At 41.6% G+C, this 24,649-nt stretch overlaps 1 protein-coding gene across 9 annotated transcripts in view; it reads left to right on the forward strand.

Annotated features, from left to right (window-relative positions):
- The first annotated feature begins 447 nt into the window (after positions 1-447).
- Positions 448-24,649, forward strand: part of megf11 (multiple EGF-like-domains 11) — a 69,034-nt gene continuing 44,832 nt past the window's right edge. For 6 of the 9 annotated variants that reach the window (XM_076733773.1, XM_076733779.1, XM_076733774.1 and 3 more), the window contains exons 1-7: positions 448-665; positions 15,356-15,487; positions 17,119-17,233; positions 18,832-18,933; positions 19,379-19,479; positions 23,772-23,864; positions 24,033-24,053. In XM_076733773.1, coding sequence (XP_076589888.1) covers positions 17,127-17,233; positions 18,832-18,933; positions 19,379-19,479; positions 23,772-23,864; positions 24,033-24,053 — 424 coding nt within the window. In that variant the 5' untranslated portion in view covers positions 448-665; positions 15,356-15,487; positions 17,119-17,126. The remainder of the gene's footprint in view (positions 666-15,355; positions 15,488-17,118; positions 17,234-18,831; positions 18,934-19,378; positions 19,480-23,771; positions 23,865-24,032; positions 24,054-24,649) is intronic. The other 3 variants (XM_076733775.1, XM_076733778.1, XM_076733776.1) reach the window with 2 other exon arrangements.

Consider the following 24,649-nt stretch of genomic DNA (forward strand, 5'->3'; position numbering starts at 1 on the left):
TCGTTCTACTTGATCTGACTTGATCTTTTCTTTTTCCTGGTTCGGAGGAGGCATGAAGCGCTCAACCTCGCAGAAAAATATAGGATTTAATTATAATAATTACGCCGTTCTGGGCAATTTACCCACTCTCACTTCATATAGGCTAATTTTGAATGTTGCAACCATGCATGGCAAGCAGACAGATAATCCCTTATGGACTTAGAAAAGAGACTCTGTGTTTGGATTTGACACTTTTAACAGGTTGCAGCCCTGTTCAAGCACTTCACAGGTTGTCATAGGAATTATAGGATGATGTCTAAGGACAAGACTTTGTGTGTGTGTGTGTGTGTGTGTGTGTGTGTGTAGAGGTGTAGGTATTGATGGAGATGGGGAGGGGGGTGCAGCATCAGCATCAGTGGCCATGACGTCACCAGAGTTTAAAGTGGGCCGCGCTTCACCCAGTGAAGTAGAGGAGAGAGAAGAGGGAGGAAGCAGCGGCGGCGCCTCTCTCCACACCTGCGTATCGAAACATGCCGGCTTGAACTCCACAAACTACCTGTCCTCACCCACCTGCAATTTTTCACTTTCTCGCGCTGATTAAAAGATGGAAGACCGTGTTGCACCGCGGACCCGCTGATTTCTGTTCTGTTGTGGGCGATAACTTTAAATCTCAAGTCTCCCTAAGGGTGAGTTCAAATGCTTTTTTCCCGACAAACGTACAAAAAAAAAAAGAAGAAAAGAAAAAAGAAAAAAAAATGAAAAAGGGGTGCTTGATTGAATCGGCAGAGGATGCTAATGATGCCGCAGCAGGCGAGTCAACAAGCATCGACAGTGTCTGTGCTGATAAACAGCTTTGCAGATGTTTGTGAGAGGAGATAAAATAGCTTTTCTTTCCTGTATTTTGGTGAGTGTTGTCGAGGCGGCCCACGGGAACTTGGGGCGCAGTCTTCTGGCATCTGGAAAGCGCTGCTTTTGGCTGCTTGATGTGACAAATTGTGCTTTCTATTTAATTAGGCTATTGGCGAGTCTATCCCGTGGAAATGTGCGCGCTGTGCCAAAGAAAAGGGCTGTATCATCCCGGAGAGTTTGATAACCCACTGCAGCCATGTATTGTTTTTAATTTGAATTGATTTGTTTTAATTTTACATGCCTCGGAGCCTGCGTGCTGTGTTGAAAACTATTAGTTTGAAGATACAGAGATTTAAAAGCCAGTGGTAATAATGCAGAAGTGTGTCAGAGGATGCATAAGCAGTTGGCTTGACTTGCTTCAGTCTAAGTTTTCATCGGTTGTTGTAGCTGATCATCTGTCATTTCTTGGTACTTTTAAATGCTGCATTTCACATTAACATTGATTTATTTGACGCTTATGTACCTGCAATGCCACGATGTCTCTCTCAGTCTAAGATTCATTTCTGGATGAGGATTTTAAGGTGGTTTAGCGTCCCTCTGAGTCAAGGATGAAGACTGAGCCCAGCAGCTGCGATGAGCCTCTTTTTATTCAGCCCGGAATGAACGTCACATGCAGCATGTTATGTCATTTTCGAGCCACTAGATGACAACAGAGCGCAAGCTAAAGCAGCTGATTAAACTTGCATTAGTCTATTAGTCAATGAGCAGATCTGCACCATGGTTTAATAATGGAATCATTACTGCTGTTGATTTCCTTTGTGGAGAAATAAACAGACCGAGAAGGCTTTTGTTAAATCAATGGTTTTTATCAAATCAGTGGCAGGGGCACACACACACACACACACACACACACACACACACACACACACACACACGCTCGCTCATACTCTGTGATTTGAAACAACTGGAGCTCTACTGTAGACACTGTTGTTTTGCGCTGTTGGAGCTGCAGAGCCCACTCTCTGCATGGGTGCCCCGCATTATAGCAATTTTTCATAAAGTCATTTATCATAAATTTAACGTGGCACTACAGCAGTGCAGGTTTTGTTCTGACCCTGAGACTGACACTTTTTGTGTACTAAGATCCTGTTTTCAAAAAAATTTCCTCTTTGTTCGCTCTGCTGACACGAATTGTTTTTTTGGGGGGTGTATAATAGCTACACACTTCCCAAGCGTAACATCCTGCCTTCTTTTGCCCCTGATAACCACACAAACACAGCACATCCTCACGCACGAATTAATAATTCACATGGTGCAAACTCAGTTTTATTTTACAATTACTCTTCGCCTTTGTATTAAGAAGTTAGTGAAGAAGTTAGTTGTTTTTCATCCACTGGAGGAACAAACAAAGCCAGCTGTGATTTTGGACCATCATGTCCGAAACGTGGACTCACATCTCTCACGTTTTTATTGTCTCTTGTTTCTGTCCTCCATGTTGCTGTAATTTAGTCTCAAACACGTCGACTTAGTCCACATATTCATTTTTTATGCTTTGTCCTGTGAAATCTATGCATATCTCTAAAATGTCAACCTTCCCCGAGCATAAATAATCGCCGTTTTTCTGCTTTGTGATGATGCATTTTTCCACTGGATTTAACTTCTTTATTCATCTTAAGAATTCAAATAATTTTCTTACTCTCGCATTTTATCTGATTAATTCAAAATCACCAATTTCGGAGCTATATGGTCTTCTTTGGACAGCATTTTCTGGTCAGTGAGTTAGGAAGTCATTTCATCTCCTTATTCTGCTCATTTACTGTGTGCAGTAATGTGAAACATTCTAAATAACTATAATTTCATTTCTGAAATATAAATTTGTGTGTGCAGATCGCTTATGTGGTCCAACAGTAATTGGTTTTTTATTGTACTCACATACAGCAGTTTCAGCGTGTGAGGATGGCCTGGACTTGGAAGTGCTATAACATGTTCAGTGAGCTTCAAAGTTATTTCCCCCTCTCGTCAGATGGCCGGTCATTAAAACTTGTGATGTGTAGGTTGTGGTCCTCCGGCGTTGGGGTTGGCTCAAGCTGTTATTTCATACAACTTTTTCCTGTGATGAGAGGTCATGCTGCCAGAAAACAAATTGATACTCAGTTCAGCTTCAGTGGCTTCAGCTCTCTGAAGAGCCAAGGACGACATTTGCCATAGAGACGCCGTGAATTCAGACGTTATTTAATGAGAAGTGAGCAGACACATCTTTGTCTCATTTTCTGAGCTCTTCCAAAGCAGCGGATCCCTCAAGGGCACATAAGTGGCTTGTGCATTTGGTATAGTTTTTTTTTTTTGTTGTGTGCACTTGACAGTCTAGTAAACCCTTTCAACTGGAAATGCCGATGTTTGGCTCACTCAATACGTTTAATTAGTGCTGATTAATGAAAGAGTGTGGCTGCAGAAGGCTGACAGCTTTCTTTCCTCACAAGGACACGTTCTATTGGCAAACAGGGAGAAATTGCTTGTAATGCCAGGATTTTGAATTTAGTAGTAATAGCAATGCACAATGTAGATTAGACACAATAAAAGAATACATTAGATTTGTGTGAAAGTACAATTTACATTTCTGTTTTGATTCGGAGGGGGCTAATTCATTCTTTGATTATTCAATACATGCAATTAACACTTGATCAGCTGCTGGTTTGGACCCAGGTTCAATAATCTCTTAATCACATGTGAATTCAAAGCTTTGGAACGCTCACCAGCACATATGTCAAGTCTTCAGCATCATGTCAGATGTGCAGTACATGCTGCATGCTGTAGCATAATGAATGTGTTGGGTTCAGGTCACAAGGGCAAATCATAATAGTCAGCTCAGCTGTACAAACTTGTCAAACAGAACTACATGTGAACACCTCAGTACACTGCAATATTTCAAGGCAGAGTTTCTTCGAGACTTTGTTGCTTTGAACGCCGTTCTCTGTCAAGGCCTCTCAAAAGTAAGAGCTCCAATGACCTTTATTCTGCAAATTAAGCTGTTTTTGCTTTGCGCTGACTGATAGATCTTATTATTTCAGCAAAAGTGCATTGAGCATTGAGCAAATACCCTGGAGCCATAGCAACTACATTAACAAAAGTTAATGAAATGTATGGAGGCAGGAACTGGACTTTGTTTTACTTTTGAAAGCTGTGGCATTTACATTTTGCACGTCTGTGAAGAGGGAATGAAAACACAACATACACCCACATCTTATCTCTTACTTGTCCGTGTAAACATATTTATGCTGCAGCCTGTGCTGTATTATTTGACTGTAAAACACAGACACGGGCTCGGTTAAGTCCATTTTGTCATGCATTTCCTTCTCTTGTGAGTGTGCATTATAAAGAAAAGTCCTGGTTGTACATGTTTTGCATCACAACAATGTTAAATAAGTGCAAAGTGATGCTAAATTCTTAAGGCCGCAAGACTTTGCTCCTAAAACAGCATAGCTAGCTGGCATTGAAAAATAAGGAGAAATCTGCAATTTAGATTCAGCTTCAATTCTATGTTAGCTGTCCCAGAGGTCTCACCATGTCTGCATCTGATTATGCCTGCATGCATTTAATTAATAATTCGACAATGCACAGCACTGACGTCGGTCAGCCAATGCTCTGCAGGGGAATAGATTTCCTGAGCCTGATATCCAGCCACAGCCTCTTAGCGAGGAGCAGAAACGATGAGCTCAGGCAGATTTCAGATACAGGGGCTCCAGTGTGGGGCTGCGATAATCCCCCCTCCCTCAGGTGCAAGCGCTCCTGGGGAGGAACTCCACGGACTACAGCTCACCGTCGATGCTTGGCCGCGCTCTGATTAATGCACTCATCAGTTCTTTTCTTGTTTGTTTTAATGACAAGCATGTCCCTTGTGGGAATCTTGTGACTTTTTGCAAATACTGCTGATGCATCTGCTTACACCTGCCACTTTTTTTTTCTTTCTTGTCTTGTGCAAGGGCTGCTGCCATAAAGCCTGAGTCTTTTGACATGACTAGGCTGTCAGTTACAGTGCGGGGAGCCGCACGACACATTTTCCACCGGAGATACAGGAAATACATGAGCTGAGGAAATGAGCAGTGATAAGATCCCAGCGTGTTGGGATGTGTTGTGCTTTGTTGATAAGGCTATTATTCATCATTACGCCTTAGACAGCAAAAATCCAGCTTCCATCTCAGGCATATGCTTGTTAAGCATGGTTTACCCACTGTTTTACATTTGCATTTGAGTTGTACTGGCTTTTATCACTAGTTGCTGTGGAGTTTAAAAAAGGTTTCATCACTTATTTAGATTGTAGAGAAACCAAAGATATTTAATGAGAATCTTAAATTCTGGCTAATCTTTTCTTTTAAGAACTGAGTGGAAGTAGAGAATTGAAATTTGGTCCTCTCTGAAAAATGCCGAAATGTAATATTTATGTTAATTTGACAGCATCAAAAAGGTAACGAGAGGCACTAAGAGTGTTTTAAAAAGTGGAGGAAATCAGTTAAACTGGATGTGATTCATCTTATAAGAAGTCCCATGAAATGTTATGTAGAGGATAATTTCCTGATTCTGATCAAAGGATGAGGCCATTTTGAATACAGAAGCACACAAAAAGCCATCACTCAATCATTGCAGCGTCCTGCGGTGTGAACTCTTGCGTGGGTCCTAAGAACTTTGCAGATTGTTTCCGTATCACACAATGTATAATCAGAAATGACATGTGCTAAATGAAAGAAAAATCCAGTGTGTGAGCTTTGAAATGAAGCCGAATTTGGAAAAGCTTGAACGAGTTAAGTACCCATCCTAGAAAAAATATGTAATTAACATGAATCATTGACCTCGACATGAACTCCTGAGGCCACGGGATTGTTTTGTAGGTGTTTCAGAGTGCCACAGTCAGTCCAGTGTGCCTCAGTACGGTAGCTGACATGGTAATTATTATTCACATTTCACACAGTAATTCTGCAACATGATCGATGATGGATGATCATCGTCCTGACAAATGCAGACAGGGGAAGAGTTGTGGTCACGCCACATTTGGCTGCCTATATGTGATTGATGATTAAAGTGGACAAATGATTCACGGTGCTCAGCTGTCCATTAATGGTGTGATGCCTATTAGAGTGTGATACCTTGCCTGTGGCACCTTTCAGAGAGGGACCTCATCATAGTATTTTCTCTCTATGTCTGTGTGTGTGTGTGTGTGTGCTTACATCTGAGTGTGTAAATACCATCACAGTGCAGATTTTGGAGGAAGTGAAATTTGATTCAGAGACGACACGCTCCGATCCACTGATGCGTTGCGTGGCTACCTGACATTTAACATGCAAGTGCCACATCTCACCCACATGCAGTGCTGGTCCTGTTTAATAAATGTCGTAGATGCGTCTTCTGTCAGCCTTTCTGACAAACTCTGGCCCATTTCCAAAGTCCTGCTGATGGATCTTCATGCTATCAGTGAGGTGCTTTGAGCCCTATAACATAAAGCCCCTGTGCTTATTCAGCACCCACGTACCTCGCTTGTGATCAATGGCCAGCAGTCAGGACAGTGAATAGAGCACAGATTGAACCACATCTGGGATTTGGATGCTGAATAACTGCCCACTCAACAGGGCGACTCATGAATAATACACACAGCCGTCCGAGTGTCCCTTCTCCTTTGCCCCTCACAGGTGATGCTTTCGCACTCAGACCTGTCCAGAGAGCAGAAGGTCAGGGCACAAATACCTGGCAGCCCCTGCACCAGCATCAGGCAGTCCCGCCTGACAGAATAATGGAACAGACGCTGAGATGGAAACAAGCAGTGTTGTGAGGGTGTTGAGGAGATGTAGCAAAATTGACAGCAATGATCATTTTGGTGAAGGTCTCTACATTTTTAAATACAGCACAAGGCTGTGTAGGTAGGATGGCAGAGAGAGATCAAACACACACACACACACACACACACACGCTAACAATTCTGCTTGCATATTCATAATATATATTTGATATTTATTCTGTCGTGATGTATGACACAATTATATGCTAGTATTATACACTAGAGAGAAACAGAGATGCAGGATGACTTTTCACCATATGAACCTCTAATTAAGCAGATGATTTATATCGAATACATTTACAATATATTTCAGGGCATTGTTTCTCCAGCCCAGTCGATGTATTGTATCCTAATGATTGTACAAACAAATTCCTAATGCCTTTGACTGGATTTATGGGTATTTTGGGTACTCGCTATCAGTTACATTTTGGCTTCATTTGAGTCTGTCATGTCGGTGATGAAAATAGACATCTTCTTCGTGTATTCATCATGCAGGCTGAGCAGACACTCAAGCGCTTCCCCCTTTTTTGTTCAGTTCTTTTTTTTTAATTCATTCAGTCTAAGTAGGAGTATTTTGCTCAAGTGGATTCAAGGACATTTAAAAGGTCACGGTGGCAAAAATTGGGCATACATCTTTAATGCAAATCCGGCTGATGGAGCTTTCATTTCACCAAACTGAGATCACCTGGTTGCATGATGGGCAGGCTTAACATGCTGCAGAAGCATATTTTCAGATTTAATAATCATGATGGTAAGTCATTCCTCTTTCAGTCATTGACTAGTGATCCACGAGGTTAATGTACTACACTAGCAGTGGGAGTAAACCATTGATCTAGAGAGGGACGTGGGAGATGTAGCTTTCAGTTGAAAATTGTTAATATTTCATGCTAATTAATTTTAGAAAAGAAATCCCACTTAAGTATACACAGATTTTTCTTCTGAGACATCCCACTGTGTCTTGAATTAGCAGTGGAGTCTGGCCTGCATTTGATTGTTAACATGCTAAATTTCAGGAGATCAGTGGTGGAAAGTAAAAATGAATATTCCACTAATGCTCCTGTTTACATGCAGTACTGAATACTTCAATCGACAAACAAAACCTCCCTCTTTCATTTGTTCAACCACCTTCTCCACAAGGTCAACACTGCATTATTTGCTCAAGCCCAAAAACCTGTTGATATCAAGTCTTTCATAGTATTTAAAAGTTGGTGGTTTTCTCCTTCCAACCAGAAATGTGGGCTTTTCTTTTGTGCGTGCATCTCTACCCTTGCAGACTGTCGGCTAGGCAATGCACGGCGCTGACCCGAGGCTGTGTGTAAAAATCCCAAAGGAGACAAATATTCTGAATGTGCCGTCTGCATGTCCAAAGAAGGCTCCTAAAATCGGAATAATATCGGCATATCCCACGTCTTAATCAGAAAATGCTTCATTTGGAACAAGGCCGAATTGGGAGAATCAAACAGAATATGCTGACAGTGTGACCAGTATCAAATCTGCAATACTGTCATATTCAGTATTCAGTAACAGTGGAATATTAGTGTACTTTTAAAAGTAGTCAGTCATGCCTCAGTATTAACAGTAAAATAATGTCATATACAGCAATATATGGGTCACACAGCCAATTCTACTGCGTCTTTTTACATTAATGTATTGATGCATTTATGTAAGTAAAGGATCTGAGTGCACCCTCCACCACTGTAGTACATGCTGTGATCTGTATACAGTTGTATTTGTTTTCTTAAGTGTGAAACTAATGTGAACTTCAGCACAGAAAAAACCAAAAAAAAAAAAAATCAACCCTCAGATCTCAGAGGACTGTCTGCACAGAAAGCAAGGTGCACCCGGGCGCACTGGCTTTTCTCTTCCTCGCTCCCCCGTCTGCTTCACACACCGCTTACCCTGCGACATTTGGGACGAGTTTCTCACTGCTTGGCTTCTCACATCTTGGACACTGACACAAAATAAATGAAGACACAAAGAAGACACAAGGTTCAGAGTTGGAAGGGGTTGGTGGCTGAGGTGTGAAACTATTGGGGTGTAAAATTGCCCTGGCAGTCGTGCTGTTGTTTCAGCATTTCATGGCGAGCTGCTCAGCTAGCATCCCTACTTGCCTGCTCAGTGCCTCCTTCCCTCCACCTTTTATTCATTTGTTTTTCTGTCCACGCCGTACCTCTGCTCGAGTTTGGCCCTGTAGAGGCTTTAACTTTATAAAATACAGCAATGACCAATCTCAGCTGCTTAGTATGCATGGTTGTGCTTACTTGACCAGAGCTGCAGAGTAATGAGTAGTTCAGTTTTCTTCTCTTGGTGGGAGAGAGCAGAAGGTTCAAGGGGCTAATATTCACACATTAATTTGTCCTAAGATGTCCAACTGTTCTCCAGCAGCTCTCATTACTTGCAATCAGTCACAGGGTGGCTAATTGTCTGTGTGGGAAAGGAGAGCCTTGCTGGTGTTTGGAGTAGCCTGACTGGTGCTTCCTCCTGGAGGCAGCAGGAGGCCTGAGCCAGGCCGTGGAGAGAGGACAGACGTAGCGCAGAGGGCATAGCAACACATTTGGCCGTCATTGTGATGCCTGGGGTTTGTTATTAGAAGCATGGGGTGAAGCATCGTGACTATTCTAAGCAGCAGGCAGAGCTATCTGACATGAGGCACATTGTTATTTTGGTTCATTAAGTGGTGTTGTTTCACTAATTAGTTTTCTTACGGAAAATGTAGGCCTAAAGCTGGTAATTGGTGACATGTTTATGACTGTAGATTCTGTTCCTATTGTGTGGATGAGAACCCAAACCCAATTAATTACCAAAAATCTGATAATGTCTGACAGGAGAAAAACCATAATAAAAATGAGGGCAAAGTTGCTATATGCTGTATTCTATTATCTATATTTGATGATCATGTTTACTCACATTAGTTTCAGATTTTCTGCTCTTTCTTTGAACCGCGTCTGAACAGATGGCTCGACCGGCTCGCCTGCTCCTCTCCCTTGTGTGTCTGATTCTACATTCATAAAGCTAACGTTAGACTAGATTAGTTCCTCTGATGTCCATGAAGCAATTTCTCATTATTGCCTGTGGTTGAGAGTGGGCAGACTCCTGCCTGGGAGCACGCAGGACAGCGTTTGCCTGCTCTGACAGGCTGCAGAAAGTCTTTGTGCCCAGACTGAAAGGAATAAAAGTATGAGGAGAGCTTCCCTCCATTGGGCTGTGTCTGGTGTTGGCCTGCCCTGCGGTAAGGCAAGGTTATTCAGATGAAAGATGGTGTTGAGATTAGTGAGCCCTGCCTGAGCGCGTGGACGTCCAGCATGCCGCACTGCGTGATTTATGAGAGTCGTGATATCACCGGTCGCCACATGAATAAACCATGTGGCCAGAATTAAGCTCCCGTTAAACGACGCACAGCGTTTTCCCAGGTGCCTCAACCTCCAAGCGGAAATCACAGTCATGAAAGTTGTGTTGATGCTGTTGTGTTACAGCAGTTTCATGAGACTGCGTGGAGATGACCCAGTGCAGCAGGTGAAGAACTTTAAGTCCCCTCTGAGGATTTTTCTAATCGATTCACACAACTTAACCAGTGCTGTCAGCTGAAGGTTGCATGGTTATAAGTTCATTAATGGTTGGATGGTTGCATCCAAGTTGAGAAGGCTTAACACAGCAGAACGTAACACCACTGAATAATTTCTATCTCATATTTTTCAACCTTGATTCCATAGAAGTTGGAACACTGTGAAAAACATAAATAAAAACACAGACGATGGTTTCACAAAGTGTTCCTGAGCCCATGCAGTAATCTCCTTTATACAATCGTGTGTTCACTAAGTGGTGAACCTCGCTCCATCCTTCCTTCATACCCAATCATGATACGATCACCTGTTACCAATGAACCTGATTACCTGTGGAATGTTTCCAGGTCTTTAGTTGCTGTCCCAACTTGTTTCTCACGTGCTGCTGGTATCAAATTAAGAATAAGGAGACATTTGCAAAAATGGACGAAGCTGATGAGGTAAAACATGAAAGATATTCTTTATGGACTGCTTTCAATACAGTATTTGTCAAAAAAGAGCTGCAAATGATCACATTTTGTTTTATTTATGTTTGAGACAGCGTCCCAGCTTTTTTGGAATTAGGGTTGTATTTAATACAGCAATAGCTTGTTAAATTAAAATTTTAGTTTTCATAAAATGGCCTTTTGAAAACATACTCAGGCTGCAACTAATAGTTCTTTCATTGTGGATTAATCTGCTAATTGTTTTCTCAATCAGTTCACTGTTTGCTTTATGAAATGTCTGAAATTGCCCATCACAATCTCCCAAAACCCAAGGTGAGATCCTCACAATGCCCGTTTTGTCTAAAATTCCCAAGATATTCAGTTAACATTAATATGGACAGACCGATGACTAATGATTCATTGATTATCAAAATGGTTGCCATATAATTATTTGCCAAGAGAGTCATTGTTTCACCTCTAAAACATACAGTATTCTGTTGTTATGACAGATAGCTATGATCAGCATCTCGACTGGATTTGTAGACATAAATAAGTGTACTTAAAGTGAGAAAAAACAACCGGGACTCATGTTAGACATAAATCAGGTTGATTCGAATATATCATGTTCAGTGATAAGACTGATTTTGTGAATTTACAAGCAGTCAAAATTATAATTTGTGGTGCACACCTGCAATACTCAAGATTAAGTCTGCAAATAAAACAACTATTTTTGTATAGTTTCTGTTCTTTAATGCAGTATATGGTGAGTGGCAGGTGGCTGAGGACACCAGTTCTCCCGGGAAACTGAAACTATGGTATGAATGTCATGCATGCTAATAATTTGAATATTTCACTTCTGTCGTCTGTCCTTCTTGTCCACCTTCAATCTCTGCTTGGAAAATCATATGTTAAAGCCCGGAGCAAAAGCAGGATGGAAATAATGTGAACTCCCTGTCCTCTGCCTTCACGAACGAGTTGAACCACTGAAGTCCATAACCATAACTAAGCAGTATTATAGCCACAGAGTGTCCAGTCTGAGATTGAGAGATTGTCAAGTTAATCCTTAGCTGGATCATGTCAGGCTGGCTTTCTAATCATTCAAGTGTAATAAAAAGTAAAGTACCCAGGAGTGCATTTTTACTGAGATCAGGTATAAGACATTGCTGCCTTGGCTGCACTTCATGCTGTCAGCATTACTGAAATTCCCATAAATGCAGCAACAAACACCCTCTTGGGCTTTATGACTTCAATACACTTGATCCCAATTCACGTGTTTGGTCTCTGTAAAGTGACGTCTATATAGAGAGGAATAAAACAAATCAAGAGAAACTAAGAAAAATCACTGACAATATTCCTTGTGGCCATAAAGTTCAGAACAGACCAACTTAATGTTTAATGGATTTTTTAAGCACAGTCTGTGGTGGAAGAAGTGTTTAGATGCTCTACCTATGTAAAAGTAAAAACACCACCACATAAAAATCCTGTTAGAGGGAAAAGTCCTCCATCCAAAAGTGTACAGAAGTTCACCAGCAAAATGTAGTTAAAGGGCTTTAAAAGTACTGCTTATGCAGAATGGTCCTATTCTGAGTGATCTATTCTAACTATCTATTGTTATACTATTATCATTTATAATATTTCATATCATATTATCTGATTATTAGCATTGATGCATAAAGCAATACATCATTGTAGCTACTTAAAGTCAAACTTTTAACATTAAACTGTTAGATAGTGAAATGTACTGCAGTGTGAAATACTTAATAATGTTCCTCTTATGTGACTGTAATTATAAACTTGTAGAAAATTTAAATACTCCAAAGTATAGTACTTTCCACTGCTCAGCACAGTTGAAATATATGACTGAAATATTGTACAAGGAGCTTTGTAAAACACAGTTTTAGTTGTCGGCAGCAGCAGGGTTTAGTTTTGTGCTGTTTTGTTGCTCCGTTGTCAGAAACTCGAACATCCCTCGACATGTCATTGTCCTCTCCTCCTGGCCTCTAACACTCAGGTATGAGGCTGAAGCCAGGGGAAGCAGTGTCTATGATGCACCACACCATGGCCTCTCTAATGAGGCCTGACTCTTAATGACTCACAGCCCCCAGCAGCAGACAGGGATGGCCAGCGGTGGGGCTTATCTCATTGGCACTCTGTGCTGCTGGTTACACCTGTAACCTTTAGATCACTCCAAATTAGGCTGCCCTGGGAATCCTTCAGTAATGATTACAAAACAGATTGAGTGGCCAGAAGAATTCTCATAAAAATTGCATATGAGCCCTCCACTTGAATTTAGAGGAGGGATAATAGGCTGATTGTGCAAAGACATGTTACACACAGAAGCCCACAACTGATCAGGCATTCTCTCTGCCGCTGCCGACAAGATTGCAATGCCAAGCGATGTTTCCGTTCACTGGTTTCCATTATGTAGATGTAAATTAACACAAGCAGGACAAAACTGAGCATCATGATAAATGAGCTCATAGAGCACCACGAGGAGTCTGAGAAGCAGCTGGGATCTATAGGTGGGAGGTGAGGTTCTGACTTGTGCCATTCAGTCATGCCTGCTGAGCATCATTCATGGAAGGAGTGCAGGTGCTGGTCAGCCAGGGGACAGGGTGGTTAATTGCATTGCACTTTAATAAGTCACACTCTGAAGACACATGTCTTTAATCATATGGATGTCCCTGCTGATAGGCAGTTCTGGGGACATAGGTGTCTCTGGCTTATCAATGTCAATGTTTTCATCCAACACCTGAGGTTCAGATCTGTTCATTCAACATTCAGAAATCCTTATCCTGACATACACCTTGACGCTATACCCTGCCTTTTGTACTTTGCTCGTGTTCCCATCAATAGCCTAAAAGATGTTGCTATTTCAGCAGTTTGTCAGCAGGATCAGATGCAGCAGCGCAGCGATTGAGAGGGTTTCATAGTCTCAGTAATCAAAGTGGTGAAGAGCAGGAGAGAAATTCATTTAGGGGGAATAGGGTCTCTGGAGAAAATTTTGTTTGGTGTAAAGTGAACACGTTTGATGTCAAAACAGAAACAAGCTGTTTTTGTGGATGTTGGCAGACACAGGGAGGAGGCATACGGGAGAGCCCCAAATGCTAAGCGTCATATTGATTCGACGTGTCTGCTGTATGCAGTGCTCTTTGTTCACGCTTGCTGCATGCAGACTCAACAATGAACAGGAGTTCTCTTAGACCCAGTGTACCATTATTAAAAGTGCTATTACATCTGGTCTTTTCTTAAACATTCAAATGTTAAAATCCACACCAGGATGGGATTTGTTCAGGCATGAGAAAATATCAGAATTTCTTGTCCTTGACATTCAGATTTTTAAAGTCACCGGCCGGTTTTAGTGATGCACGCTGTGCTGCACACAAACATCTCAGTGGAGGTAGATTGTGAAGAGCTATAACAAGGTAAGATTGGCCATGAAATCTCTGCGTGATATTATGGCACAATGGAGACAACGTGGACAGAAAATTAGATGTCAGATCAGAATTTGCATCCGCTGTCCTTTGCGTTTTTGATGATGCTGGACAATGAGAACGTGTGCTTCTTGCATGGTGCTTGCACATTGGAAAAATAAATGCAGCATGCAAAATTAATCCTACAAACAAACAAACAAACAAAAAATAACAAAATGCTTCACGCCTTAGGCAAATTTGAAAGGTCCTAAATTACACAAAGTGCTTTGCTGCATCTCATAAGTAGACGTAAATTAGAAAACTGGTAAAAAAAAAAAAAAAAGAAATGAAAAAGAAAAAAAGTACATTGCAGTTTATGTAACTATGGTTTCTATTGACTAAAAAAAAAAAAAAAAAAATTAGTTTGTTATTTTCTGCAAAATTTGATCCAGTAATCCAAACGATATTATTGTATTGATAAATATGTTTATGTTATAGTAAAAGTGTAGTGTACAATATTTGTTAGCCAGCTGTACGATGGTGCCTCTGCAGAAAGGCTGATTTAAATTCAGTCCTATTACCAAACAGAGATCTCTTAATGATCTTATTTGTGAGTACAATTGACATAATGAGTCTACCTGAAATATTACTTCAGTTGTAGGTCTCAATTTCCACCCAGTGGGGCCGTAGCAGCTGTTTAAATGCAAAAGAAAAATGTTGAATTATTTATTTTGCCAAGAACAAAAACAGTTGCTGTGCTTGTGTTTACATCTTAATTCAGAATTCACAGCAAATGAAGGGCAGAACAATCTCAAACCCGCCCTCTGACCTTCCGGAGGAATCATTACGAGCAGTGCAGTTAAGAGAGATGACACACACGCCAATGTTCTATTCATGCCTGCATTATCATTGCAATAACCCTTGTGCAGGCTTTGTTAATGAGTACAGATAACGTGATCTTGCCACATTGTGGACATCATACTTGTAATGTTTCAAGTGTGGACAGAGTTCATTGTATCAGGCCCTCTTGAGTTAATGCAGGCTTTTATTCCTGTGGGTAACTTTGTGTGTCTGTGGATAGCAGGTAGGAGGCACACCGGAAAATGGAATGAGAACTGTGTGGTCAGATGTGGAGGCTGCACAGAGAAAATTGGCCTTTCAAGAGCCGGTTTTGCGAACCATACCCCTGTTGAGATTCTTGATCCCATAAGAAATTTATGAGTTAGCGTGTGCGCATGTGTGTGAGAGGAAGCATGTGTCTTCTGTGTGTCATCATAAGCTCATTATTTTTCTTCTCTCCCACAGATCTGCGACTTGTCATCACCTCTCCCAGTGAGTGTGTGTGTCTGGGCACAGCAGCACTTCTGTCACTTTGTGCTTCCGCAGTCCCTTCAGCAAACGCAAAACACACCCGGAGACCACAGGCTGCAAGATTAGGTGAGCTTAAGGTCACGTGCCTCTGGCTGCTCGCTCTGGCTATCATGCCAGAATTCATTCAGCATAAGTCTAATTTTATCACCTCTTGGCCTCCTGGCGCAAGCTTGTGACTGAGGACTTGCGGGGTTTGAGTCAAGATGACAAGTTATGAGGTATTCCACTTCTCCAGAGCCGTTCGGAGAAATGACAGAGGGTGGTGGTCTAATTGCAGGAACAATAAAAGGCTTTCTGGTCAATCAGCAGGGTCCCTGTCGTATTTAACGGGATGGTTTCAGAGGAGGGCCTGAATGTGAAAGCAGCTGTAGCCCTATAACATGTGTGCATCTTGATTAATCATCCTGTTAAGGAAATGAACATGACTTTAACCTCTACCTGTTCAGACGAACTGCTACTTAGAGGAAGTGGATGTCTGATTGATTTTCTTTCACATGTGAGTGAACTACATGTGGCTATCAATGCAGAGGATTAGCTGAACATGTGAATGCCTGTGTTATTGGACACAGTCACTCAGAAATATTGAACACATGGCCTGCGACACACTAAAGCACATGCGGGGCACACACAACCTCGTGTATGCATGGAAACACTGTCACATATACACATTATCTCTACACTTTGGGTGGGAAGATAGACAAGTCAATTTCCTTATTTATTTTCATGCGTTTGTTGTTTATAATGAAATGATGTGAATGTTTTCTATTCTCAAGGGGGCATATCATGTTCAGGGTCCCAAGACACATCGTTACCATGCATAAGATATAGTTATGTTACTGCTAATGGCATCCAGGCATTACATGAAGTATGAAATATGCTGCATGTCAGTCATACGTGTGTCATTCATACATAATCTTCGGTGGGGATTTTCTAAGGTAAGACCTACACATGTGGTAAATCCATCACTGTCATGTCCGTTGATCATATGCGCTCTTCCTCTGCCTTTACATCTAATGAAATAACCTGCTGGTCTAAACAAATCAGCATCTCTGTCACTGTCGCAGGGAGGTTTCATCTCCGCAGCCGCTCACTGGGCAGAGCACATGAGCTTTTTGAAGGTCTTACCGAAGGAGAAAATCACAGGGGGAAACGTTAAAGGAGCGAGGGCATTATTTAAACAATTTGAGCTTGAAAACGAATAGTTTGACATTTTGGGAGATGCACTTATTTGCTTTCTTGGCAAGACTTAGACGAGAAGATTGAAGGTGAAACCACAGCCCGGAGACAGTTTCGCTTATCATGAAGACTTGGAGGAAACAGCAGGCCTGGCTCTGTCCAGATGTCACAAAATCCTCTTAATGCACAAGGGCCCACCGCTAATGTTCAGACACAAAGCAAAGCAAGTGTTCTATTTACATCATTTGTGCGAATTTGACCGCTGGGTCATTTGAGTAATCTTATTTGTCCCTAACATCCAATGTAATGACTGTACTGGCATTAGCCATAAACAAGCTAGCAACGTATGCAGAGAGTGTTTGCATGTTCAGGTACAACTTCATCAGGAACTCGTGACTTGCTTTAAAGGTGGCTAAATTACTGCAGATGTACCACTGAGTGCTAAATAAGCTAATATGAGAGCTCATCCCATTTAAAGTCAAAGCATCACCACCTATCTTTCTTCCCTGTCACCCTGTCAGACTGCAGAATGGGGTCATGTGTTGCCCTGCTGGCCCTGCTGCTTGTTCTGGGCTTGACCACCAGTGTATGGAGTCTGAACCCGGATGACCCCAATGTCTGCAGCCACTGGGAGAGGTGAGCATTATCCTCTTGTGTTTATCACAGTACACTGACTTTCATATTTGAAGGAGGATCTGGTGTAGTATAGCTGCATCAGCTCCAAGGACCGACATTGTCGATCCTGGAACTTTTTCAATGTACCTGCTACACGCGCTCCTAAAGTTCCAGATCTATTCTCAAAGTCCATACAGCAGTATCGATCGCACACAGCTCAAGTCGCCAAGCTCGGAGAGATGGGAGGAGTTGCAGCTTCAAATGAAATACGCAGGGAAATTGATCAGTGTACTCTCATCCCAATCAATCACGACAGCCATAGAGCCTGAATAATTATTAGTTGTGCTGGGCAGTGTCACTTATGAGAAATAAGCAGGAATAATTTCTGTCCTCAATGCAAAGGGGAGGAAAGAAAGCTGTGAAGATATATTATCTGGTTTATTGCCTGACCAAGGTGACGGTACTTAGGGATCGTAGTTCCACCTTGTTGGCATCAAAATGAATTCCTTAAGTGAGGTGTGTTCGTGGCTTTGAGGTCCTCCAATATCCTCAAACTGTCCCTGGCTGCATATTTCACCAACATGAATCACCTAAAAGCTCCTTTCAAGTCCTTTCTTTGCATATCAAAGTTATTGTATCACTTTCATTAGGACTGTATCCACTGACAGGAACTATGTGCTGTTATTGTTTTTTGTTTCTTCAAACATCTCTAAGGAGCAAGAAAGTCTATGTCCGCGGCAGCGTCTTTCATTGTAGGAAGATTACTTCAGTAAAAATACCAGTATAACAGGGTGAAATACCCCATCACAGGTAAAAAAAAAAAAACCTGCATTCAAAATATTACAAAAGGCAAACATATTATCAGCAAAATGTACTGAAAGTACCAGAGTAAAAGTATTAATTGAACAGAAAATTGGCTCCTGTGACTGACGTATGATTATGTATTATATTATTGCACTGATGTGTCAGCGGCGTTTTATTGTTGGAGGTCAAGCAAATTTCAACTTAACAGTTTTATAGTTTAGTCCAGTGGTTCCCAACATAGGGACTGGGTCACCTCCAGTGGGTCACAAGATAAATCTGAGAGGTCTTGAGGAGATTAATGGGGAAGGAAAGAAGAAAAAAACAAATTCTGTGATAAAAGTGTATATTTATGCTTTGGGATTTTGCTTTTTGTGAAGTGCTGGACGTCTTTCCTGTCTATTTACTTCTTTGGGTTACTGAGGTGAAACCAGAAGTCTAGAGGGGAAAGGTCTCCTTGGTTGAACTGCTAACAACTTATAGACATCTGAAACATGACAAGTGGCCAAAACTTAACATTGCTTTTTTGTAAGAGGTCACAGGCCAAAATGTTTGGGAACCTCTGATTTAATGTTTGCTGTGCTTGATACGCTCATCATGTTTTTTTTTTTTATCTTAATTTCAAAAATAACCAGTGATTATAACTGTCAGATAAATGTCATATTGTCAAAGGAGTAAAAGGTGCAGTAATATACGATTAGTTGAAGTATAACGCTGCATAAAATGGACATTGTCAAATTGATTAAAATGACCTAAAAATTGTACTTAAGTGCAGTACTTCTATCCACCACTGGCGTCTTTACATTTCTGTCTTTCAGCTACGCTGTGACTGTCCAGGAGTCCTACGCTCACCCATTCGACCAGATATACTACACCAGGTGCACGGACATCCTCAACTGGTTTAAATGCACAAGGCACAGGTGAGTTTGGAGAAGTCTCCTTAATCGTCCCCATATTTCTTTCATCAGTGACATGCCCTTTACTGTCCCCCAAAAGCAGAGCCAAGTCTACGAGGGCCACAGTAAATGTCCTTGTTAATGTGGCTGACAGTGAAGTGGTCAGAGCCAGGAGGCCTCTGACTGTAATCATCTTACAGTAAATGTTTTAATTACTCCATTAAGGTTTATAGTTGGCATCCAAGAAAAGAAGTACACAACGTCGCCTCCCATATATTTACTTTAATGTTGTGTTTTACGTAAAATTCCTCTGGATTTTGATTCTCTTTCCTCGTTGAACTTTAAAAACTTGCCAGTAACAACAGAAAATCATGGTACAGCTTACTTTTACCGTCTATATGTTACCCTGCCCTTCAGAAAGGGTAACTCTTTACATCACGTAGCCGTCTCGGTGTGTCTGTTTTCCCAGGATCAGCTATAAGACAGCTTACCGGCGGGGAGTGAGGACCATGTATAGGCGCCGCTCGCAGTGTTGCCCAGGTTACTTTGAGAGCGGAGACTTGTGTGTTCGTGAGTATGCTTTATTTAACTCCTCTCTGACATTTCAGGTCATGTCTGCTAGACATTTAGAGAAAAAGAGGAAATATTAGGATTGATCGCTGCTGTAGGTGGCTTGCCCCCACTCCAGTTTATCACAAACACCCAATAACACACCACCTCTGCCGCCACTGTTAACACGCCACCATCCGTGAGAATTTACTCAGTTTAGGATGATTGAGCATGATTTAACATGAAGGCACAGTATTTTACAGCGTACACCGCTCTCTGCTTTACTCTTCCAGCAAGAGTAATTTAATCGAAGTTGTATAACAATGAGAAAAATTAACGAGCCAAGAGGGTCCTGGCTACAGACGGAGTAGGTATAACACCCGCCATAAAACCACACTGGAATTCAATAACATAAAAAGACCAGAAGCTGTTAAAATAAGCAATATGCTGATAACAATCCTTCACTGTCATTTTTGTAGCTTCATTAATGGTCATTGATTTCTATTTTTATTCACGCACATCAAACTGAATATTTTTGCATGTTGGCCAAATAAAGACAGAACATATAGCTTCTGAGAGTTATGCTTTTTTGAAATCCTCGCCTTACCTAATGTTTTATTCCCTTTAAATAAGATTAGAATTGCACTTTAATATTTTCCTAGATCTTTTGCAACATGAGGGAGTTTCTGATACATTGACTGCAGCCATGTGGGTATGCTCTTTGACCAGAGTTGAGCTTGTCCTTGTCTAGGCTCTACTAGCCTCAGGGCAACAGAGCACCGGGAAGCCAGCCAGCAAAGAATAAGAGCCGGTGTGATTATCTGGGGGTCTTGAGGAAGGAGGCGCAGATTGATCAATAATATATTCATTAACCATTTGACTGTCAGTGCCATTTGTTCATTAACAGTCTTTTCGGGGTGTTAACGAGGCGGTTGTGCAGACGGCGGAGGTGCATCTCAAATCTGGCCTTCGCTTTGTGCGAACAATAGGTTTTGTTTTGATATGATGTCAGGCTGTGAGCGGAAACAGCCGCCCTCCCCTTTAACCCTCTTTCAGGTGACGTGGGGAGGCTGAGTTGATAGGGGCCGAGAGGGCAGTTTTGCTTTCTGCTGCCTTTGCAAACTGTTCCACCCCTTTTAATCCTCGCACTCTCACTCCCAGGATTAAGAGATTTGTACTCCCCGAGCTGTTTTGCATGCAGTGACAAAAGGGGGCATTATAGAGTAAATCGACCCAAAATTAACTCGAGTTGTCTATTTCAGGACACTTTGTTGTATTGTTAGTTTAGTGTGGATTTCTCTGTGAAGTCTATTTCATTAAGTCAAAAATGCTGCAAGAGTGTTTGCCTTTTAATCCTGCCTGTGCCTTTTTTTCTTTCTTTTTTTTTGTTATGGCACCACATCAACATTACATTAGTTTCAATGAGAGGCAGCCAAATGAATCTGGGGATGTGAAGACCTTGAATTAAGCAAAATTATCTCACAAACACACAGAAGGACAATACTTCTGACACTGAATGAGCAGCATTATCTTTAAGGGTGTATTTTTGTTGTTTGTTCTTGTTTTTCATCGTGTCTTTTGGATGTGATTGTTTCATTTTTTCAAAGCTCTCCACAACAAGTTGAACTTTATCTGCTTCTCTTTAATTAGTGCTTGAAGTTCCCGACTAGAGGTCGTTATTAATTCTGTGACCTTTGATCTATCACAAGTCATTACCTTAATCTGTAACTAGCCCATGTAGAGGATGTGAGGAACTCATTTCCCTCCTAATAAGCATGATTATTACAGTTGTGCATGAGGAAGTGAGGGGAACTCACTAATGACAACAGCTCCTAATATCTTCAGAGGCTGACAGGCTCTGCAGGGCTATGAGTCCCTCTTTCTGCAGAGCATTTAGGGCAGATGACTCCTGCATGACTCGTGCCTGTCCAGTGGTGCAGCACAATTCTAAAAATTACTTTGGCGGTGGAATTAGTTGGGTCTTGATAAAGTTTCAGGCAGAAATACGCTAGCACATTTCACATTTGGGTTTTGATGATTGGGGAGATGATGAGATTTTTCTCCAGAAAGGAATTTGGTGCCTTTGATTTCATTTTGGCTTTGTTGCATTTTTTAATGCTTCAAAGACACAGTTTTAAAATAAATCATCGCTGTACTAGACAGAGGCATGTGGAAGGAGCTTTGGAGGGAGCTGTTTGATATGTTCTGTAGGCAAATCTCTTAGAGCGATTTATCCATCAGCTACATCACAATGTTCCACTTTTTTTTTTTTTTTTTTACTTCGCTTTTGCTACCAGTGTTCTACAAAACTACGACTCTTACAAAAATCATAAACAAACAGAATTGTACTGGGAGGTCTTTTTTTCCTGCCTGCAGCAGAGCTCTCCAAGCACAGGGAGAATAACGCAGTTAGAGGAGAGACGACACAGATGTATTTTATCAGTCGTTTTAAAAGATTGTAGTTTGACTGGGCAAGAATATTAAATTTATTAACACTGCATGACAATCACCAATTAGCTCCATTGTTCCCTGGTCTGATAACACCTCTGCATAATGAGTTAGATTAGCCTTTTATCTAGATGAAAGACTCAATTTTCCAACAGATTCCTTAGACATGAGTTAAGCAGAGTGATTCATGAATTTCAATTAAAATGAAAGACCTACCTCCTAATTTATTATGCCATCCCTTCAGTACACCGGTTCAGATCTCAGGAGAAGGGAGCGCTTTATCCTTTCTCCCATATTCAAAACTTCATTTCCATATTTCTTTTTTTTTTCCAAAGGATGTGACACATTTGCATTTCCCTGTTCTCGCTGATCAGAATTTGCTGATTGAAAGTAAACGAAATCAACTCATCATGGTGACATTGAATTCGTCTCCTCCTCTGTTTGAATACTCTGCATACGGTGGGCTCATTGATTACATGATGTAGTCAATCTCACACCTTCGTCAGCACAAATGTTGAAGCCCCTTTCTTTTTGCTGGCTTACTGTAATTAGGCAGTTTTCTGCCAGAGTACCGATGCTCAGAAATCTGCCCTAAATTATCTTTCAATCTCTGGTTTACCATTTTTGCCTTGGGAGCATTTCTGCGATTAGCACCGGCTCGTGGGTGTTTGGGATTCACTCCTCTTTTTCCTCTCCCGCTGCACCTCTCCCGCAGGCAGTGGATCCTAATCGAAGCCTGATTGAGTGATAATCTATAGCGGCACTGTTCAGGCCTGCATCCAGCTCTCTGCTGACCTCTCTGCCTGCAGGATGAGCGGCATAGTGTTGCACACAGAGCTGCGAAATTGCTCCAGGGCTTATGTTGTTTTTTTTTTTGTTTTTTTTTAAAAAACCCACAGATGCTGTCCTGGTGCCCTTTAACACATTTGATCATAAAACAAGGAAAAATAAGAAGAAAAGCAAAACTTGGATGAAGTGCTGGATGAGGTCTGATCAGTTAAGGCGATGGTCTGTCTGTTCTGCTGTCCTTGGATTGTGTATCATCCCTCCACAGGCCATGTTAGTGGACTGCTGATTCCCATCAGGCGGGGTTTCTCTCTCTTCGTATTTGCCTGACTGTCTTATTCCTCAGATAAGAGCCTGTCTGTCTTAACCCTGCTGGCCAGATGACCTTGGCTGCCACAGATTTGTTTCATGCTAAATGCTTGTTTTTGCGATACTTTTCTTTCTTGGCTTCACATCCCACACACAAAAAATGGCAATGTGGCAAAAAAAAAAAAAAAACCCTCCATGTAGGTCACTTTATTATCTAGCTGAACCAAACCTCCAGCTCTTGTGCACGTGCTCCCAGGCATACTGATGCTGACCCAATCAATTGGGTGCTGTGTTGCTCAATATGAATGATCAAGAAAACTGTGCACTTAGTAAACACTGTGGTGCCTGGGCCTGCTACATTAAAGCATCGCTATGTGACAAAGCGCTGGCTGATCAAATTAGAAGGGATTTACAGCTTGTTCTTTCATGGCCCAGGCTGCTGATAACATCCCACTGTGGAAAGTTTAGCTATGTGATAAATAGAGATGTTGAGAGTCAATCTCCTAAAAAATCATTTAGACCAGTGTCAAGTTGTGGAGATGGATGTTGAATGTGAGTGCCATGGCTAAGATTTAGTCCCTTGATGGTATTAGGGAGATATTGAGTGTTCAATTTTATGGGCCATTTTCTTTCAGCTGTTATCTTGGTGCTTTTCATTATGCTGTTTATTGGTGGTTTAATGATGTTTTACAATCTGCTTGCGTGTGTGCGTATGTGCGTTAACTCAATTAAACACTGCACTGATGAGGGAACGTCTCTGTGTGTCTCAGCTCTGTGTACAGAGGAGTGTGTCCACGGTCGCTGTGTGTCTCCTGATACATGCCAGTGTGAGCCCGGATGGGGCGGACTGGACTGCTCTAGTGGTGAGTGCACTTTACTCTTAAACCAGCATTTAATCACTTTGACTCATTTATTCCTAAATGGCTTTCACAGCCAGTTAGTCCATAAGAATTTACTGTGAATCCTACAACTGTTTTGCCACAATGTGCGTCTATCTCAAAGCTGCTCAGCTTTGTATCCTCTCTTCTTAGCAAACACAGCCAATGGAACAGGTAAGTCACAATGAATTCATTTTCATTTGCTGGAAGTGGAAGTGATTTGCTTGATGAATATAGCGGATGGATGGATGGTTGCATCCCCCCTGTGTCTACCGAGCTCTCTGTTATGGTCTTAATCATGATTAGACTGGTGCCTATGACTTGTTCAGTGGAGTGATGAATCAATGCCAAGCTGAAACAAACCATTGTGCTGGCCTTTCTGTTTCCTGGGGTTTCCTCACAGATCCCAGGGCTGGACTTCAGGAGGAATGAGAGGGTGGGGTTAGGCATATCCATCCTGCAATCGGCTAAATGCTGGAGCGTCACTTCGGCCGAACGGGAGTAAAGAATCTATTTACTCCTTTGTGATATTTATGTCTGCAGAGAAATAGTGAATGTGCATTCAGGAGGCTCTTATTCCCTGGTAGCAATGACCTAGTCAACACTTCTGACCCCAGATTCTTCACTTCAGCTGTCTGCTCCCTGTAGCATTTAACTGTTACTCCCTACTGCATATTTAGGAATGAGTAATGGGAGCTAAAATCATATCAGTAGTGTTACTGTATAGATCTATGAGTTTTCATTAGCAAGAGAGCCATTCCCTGATTAGC

Source organism: Chaetodon auriga, chromosome 6 (genome assembly GCF_051107435.1).
Source record: "Chaetodon auriga isolate fChaAug3 chromosome 6, fChaAug3.hap1, whole genome shotgun sequence".
Taxonomy (NCBI): domain Eukaryota; kingdom Metazoa; phylum Chordata; class Actinopteri; order Chaetodontiformes; family Chaetodontidae; genus Chaetodon; species Chaetodon auriga.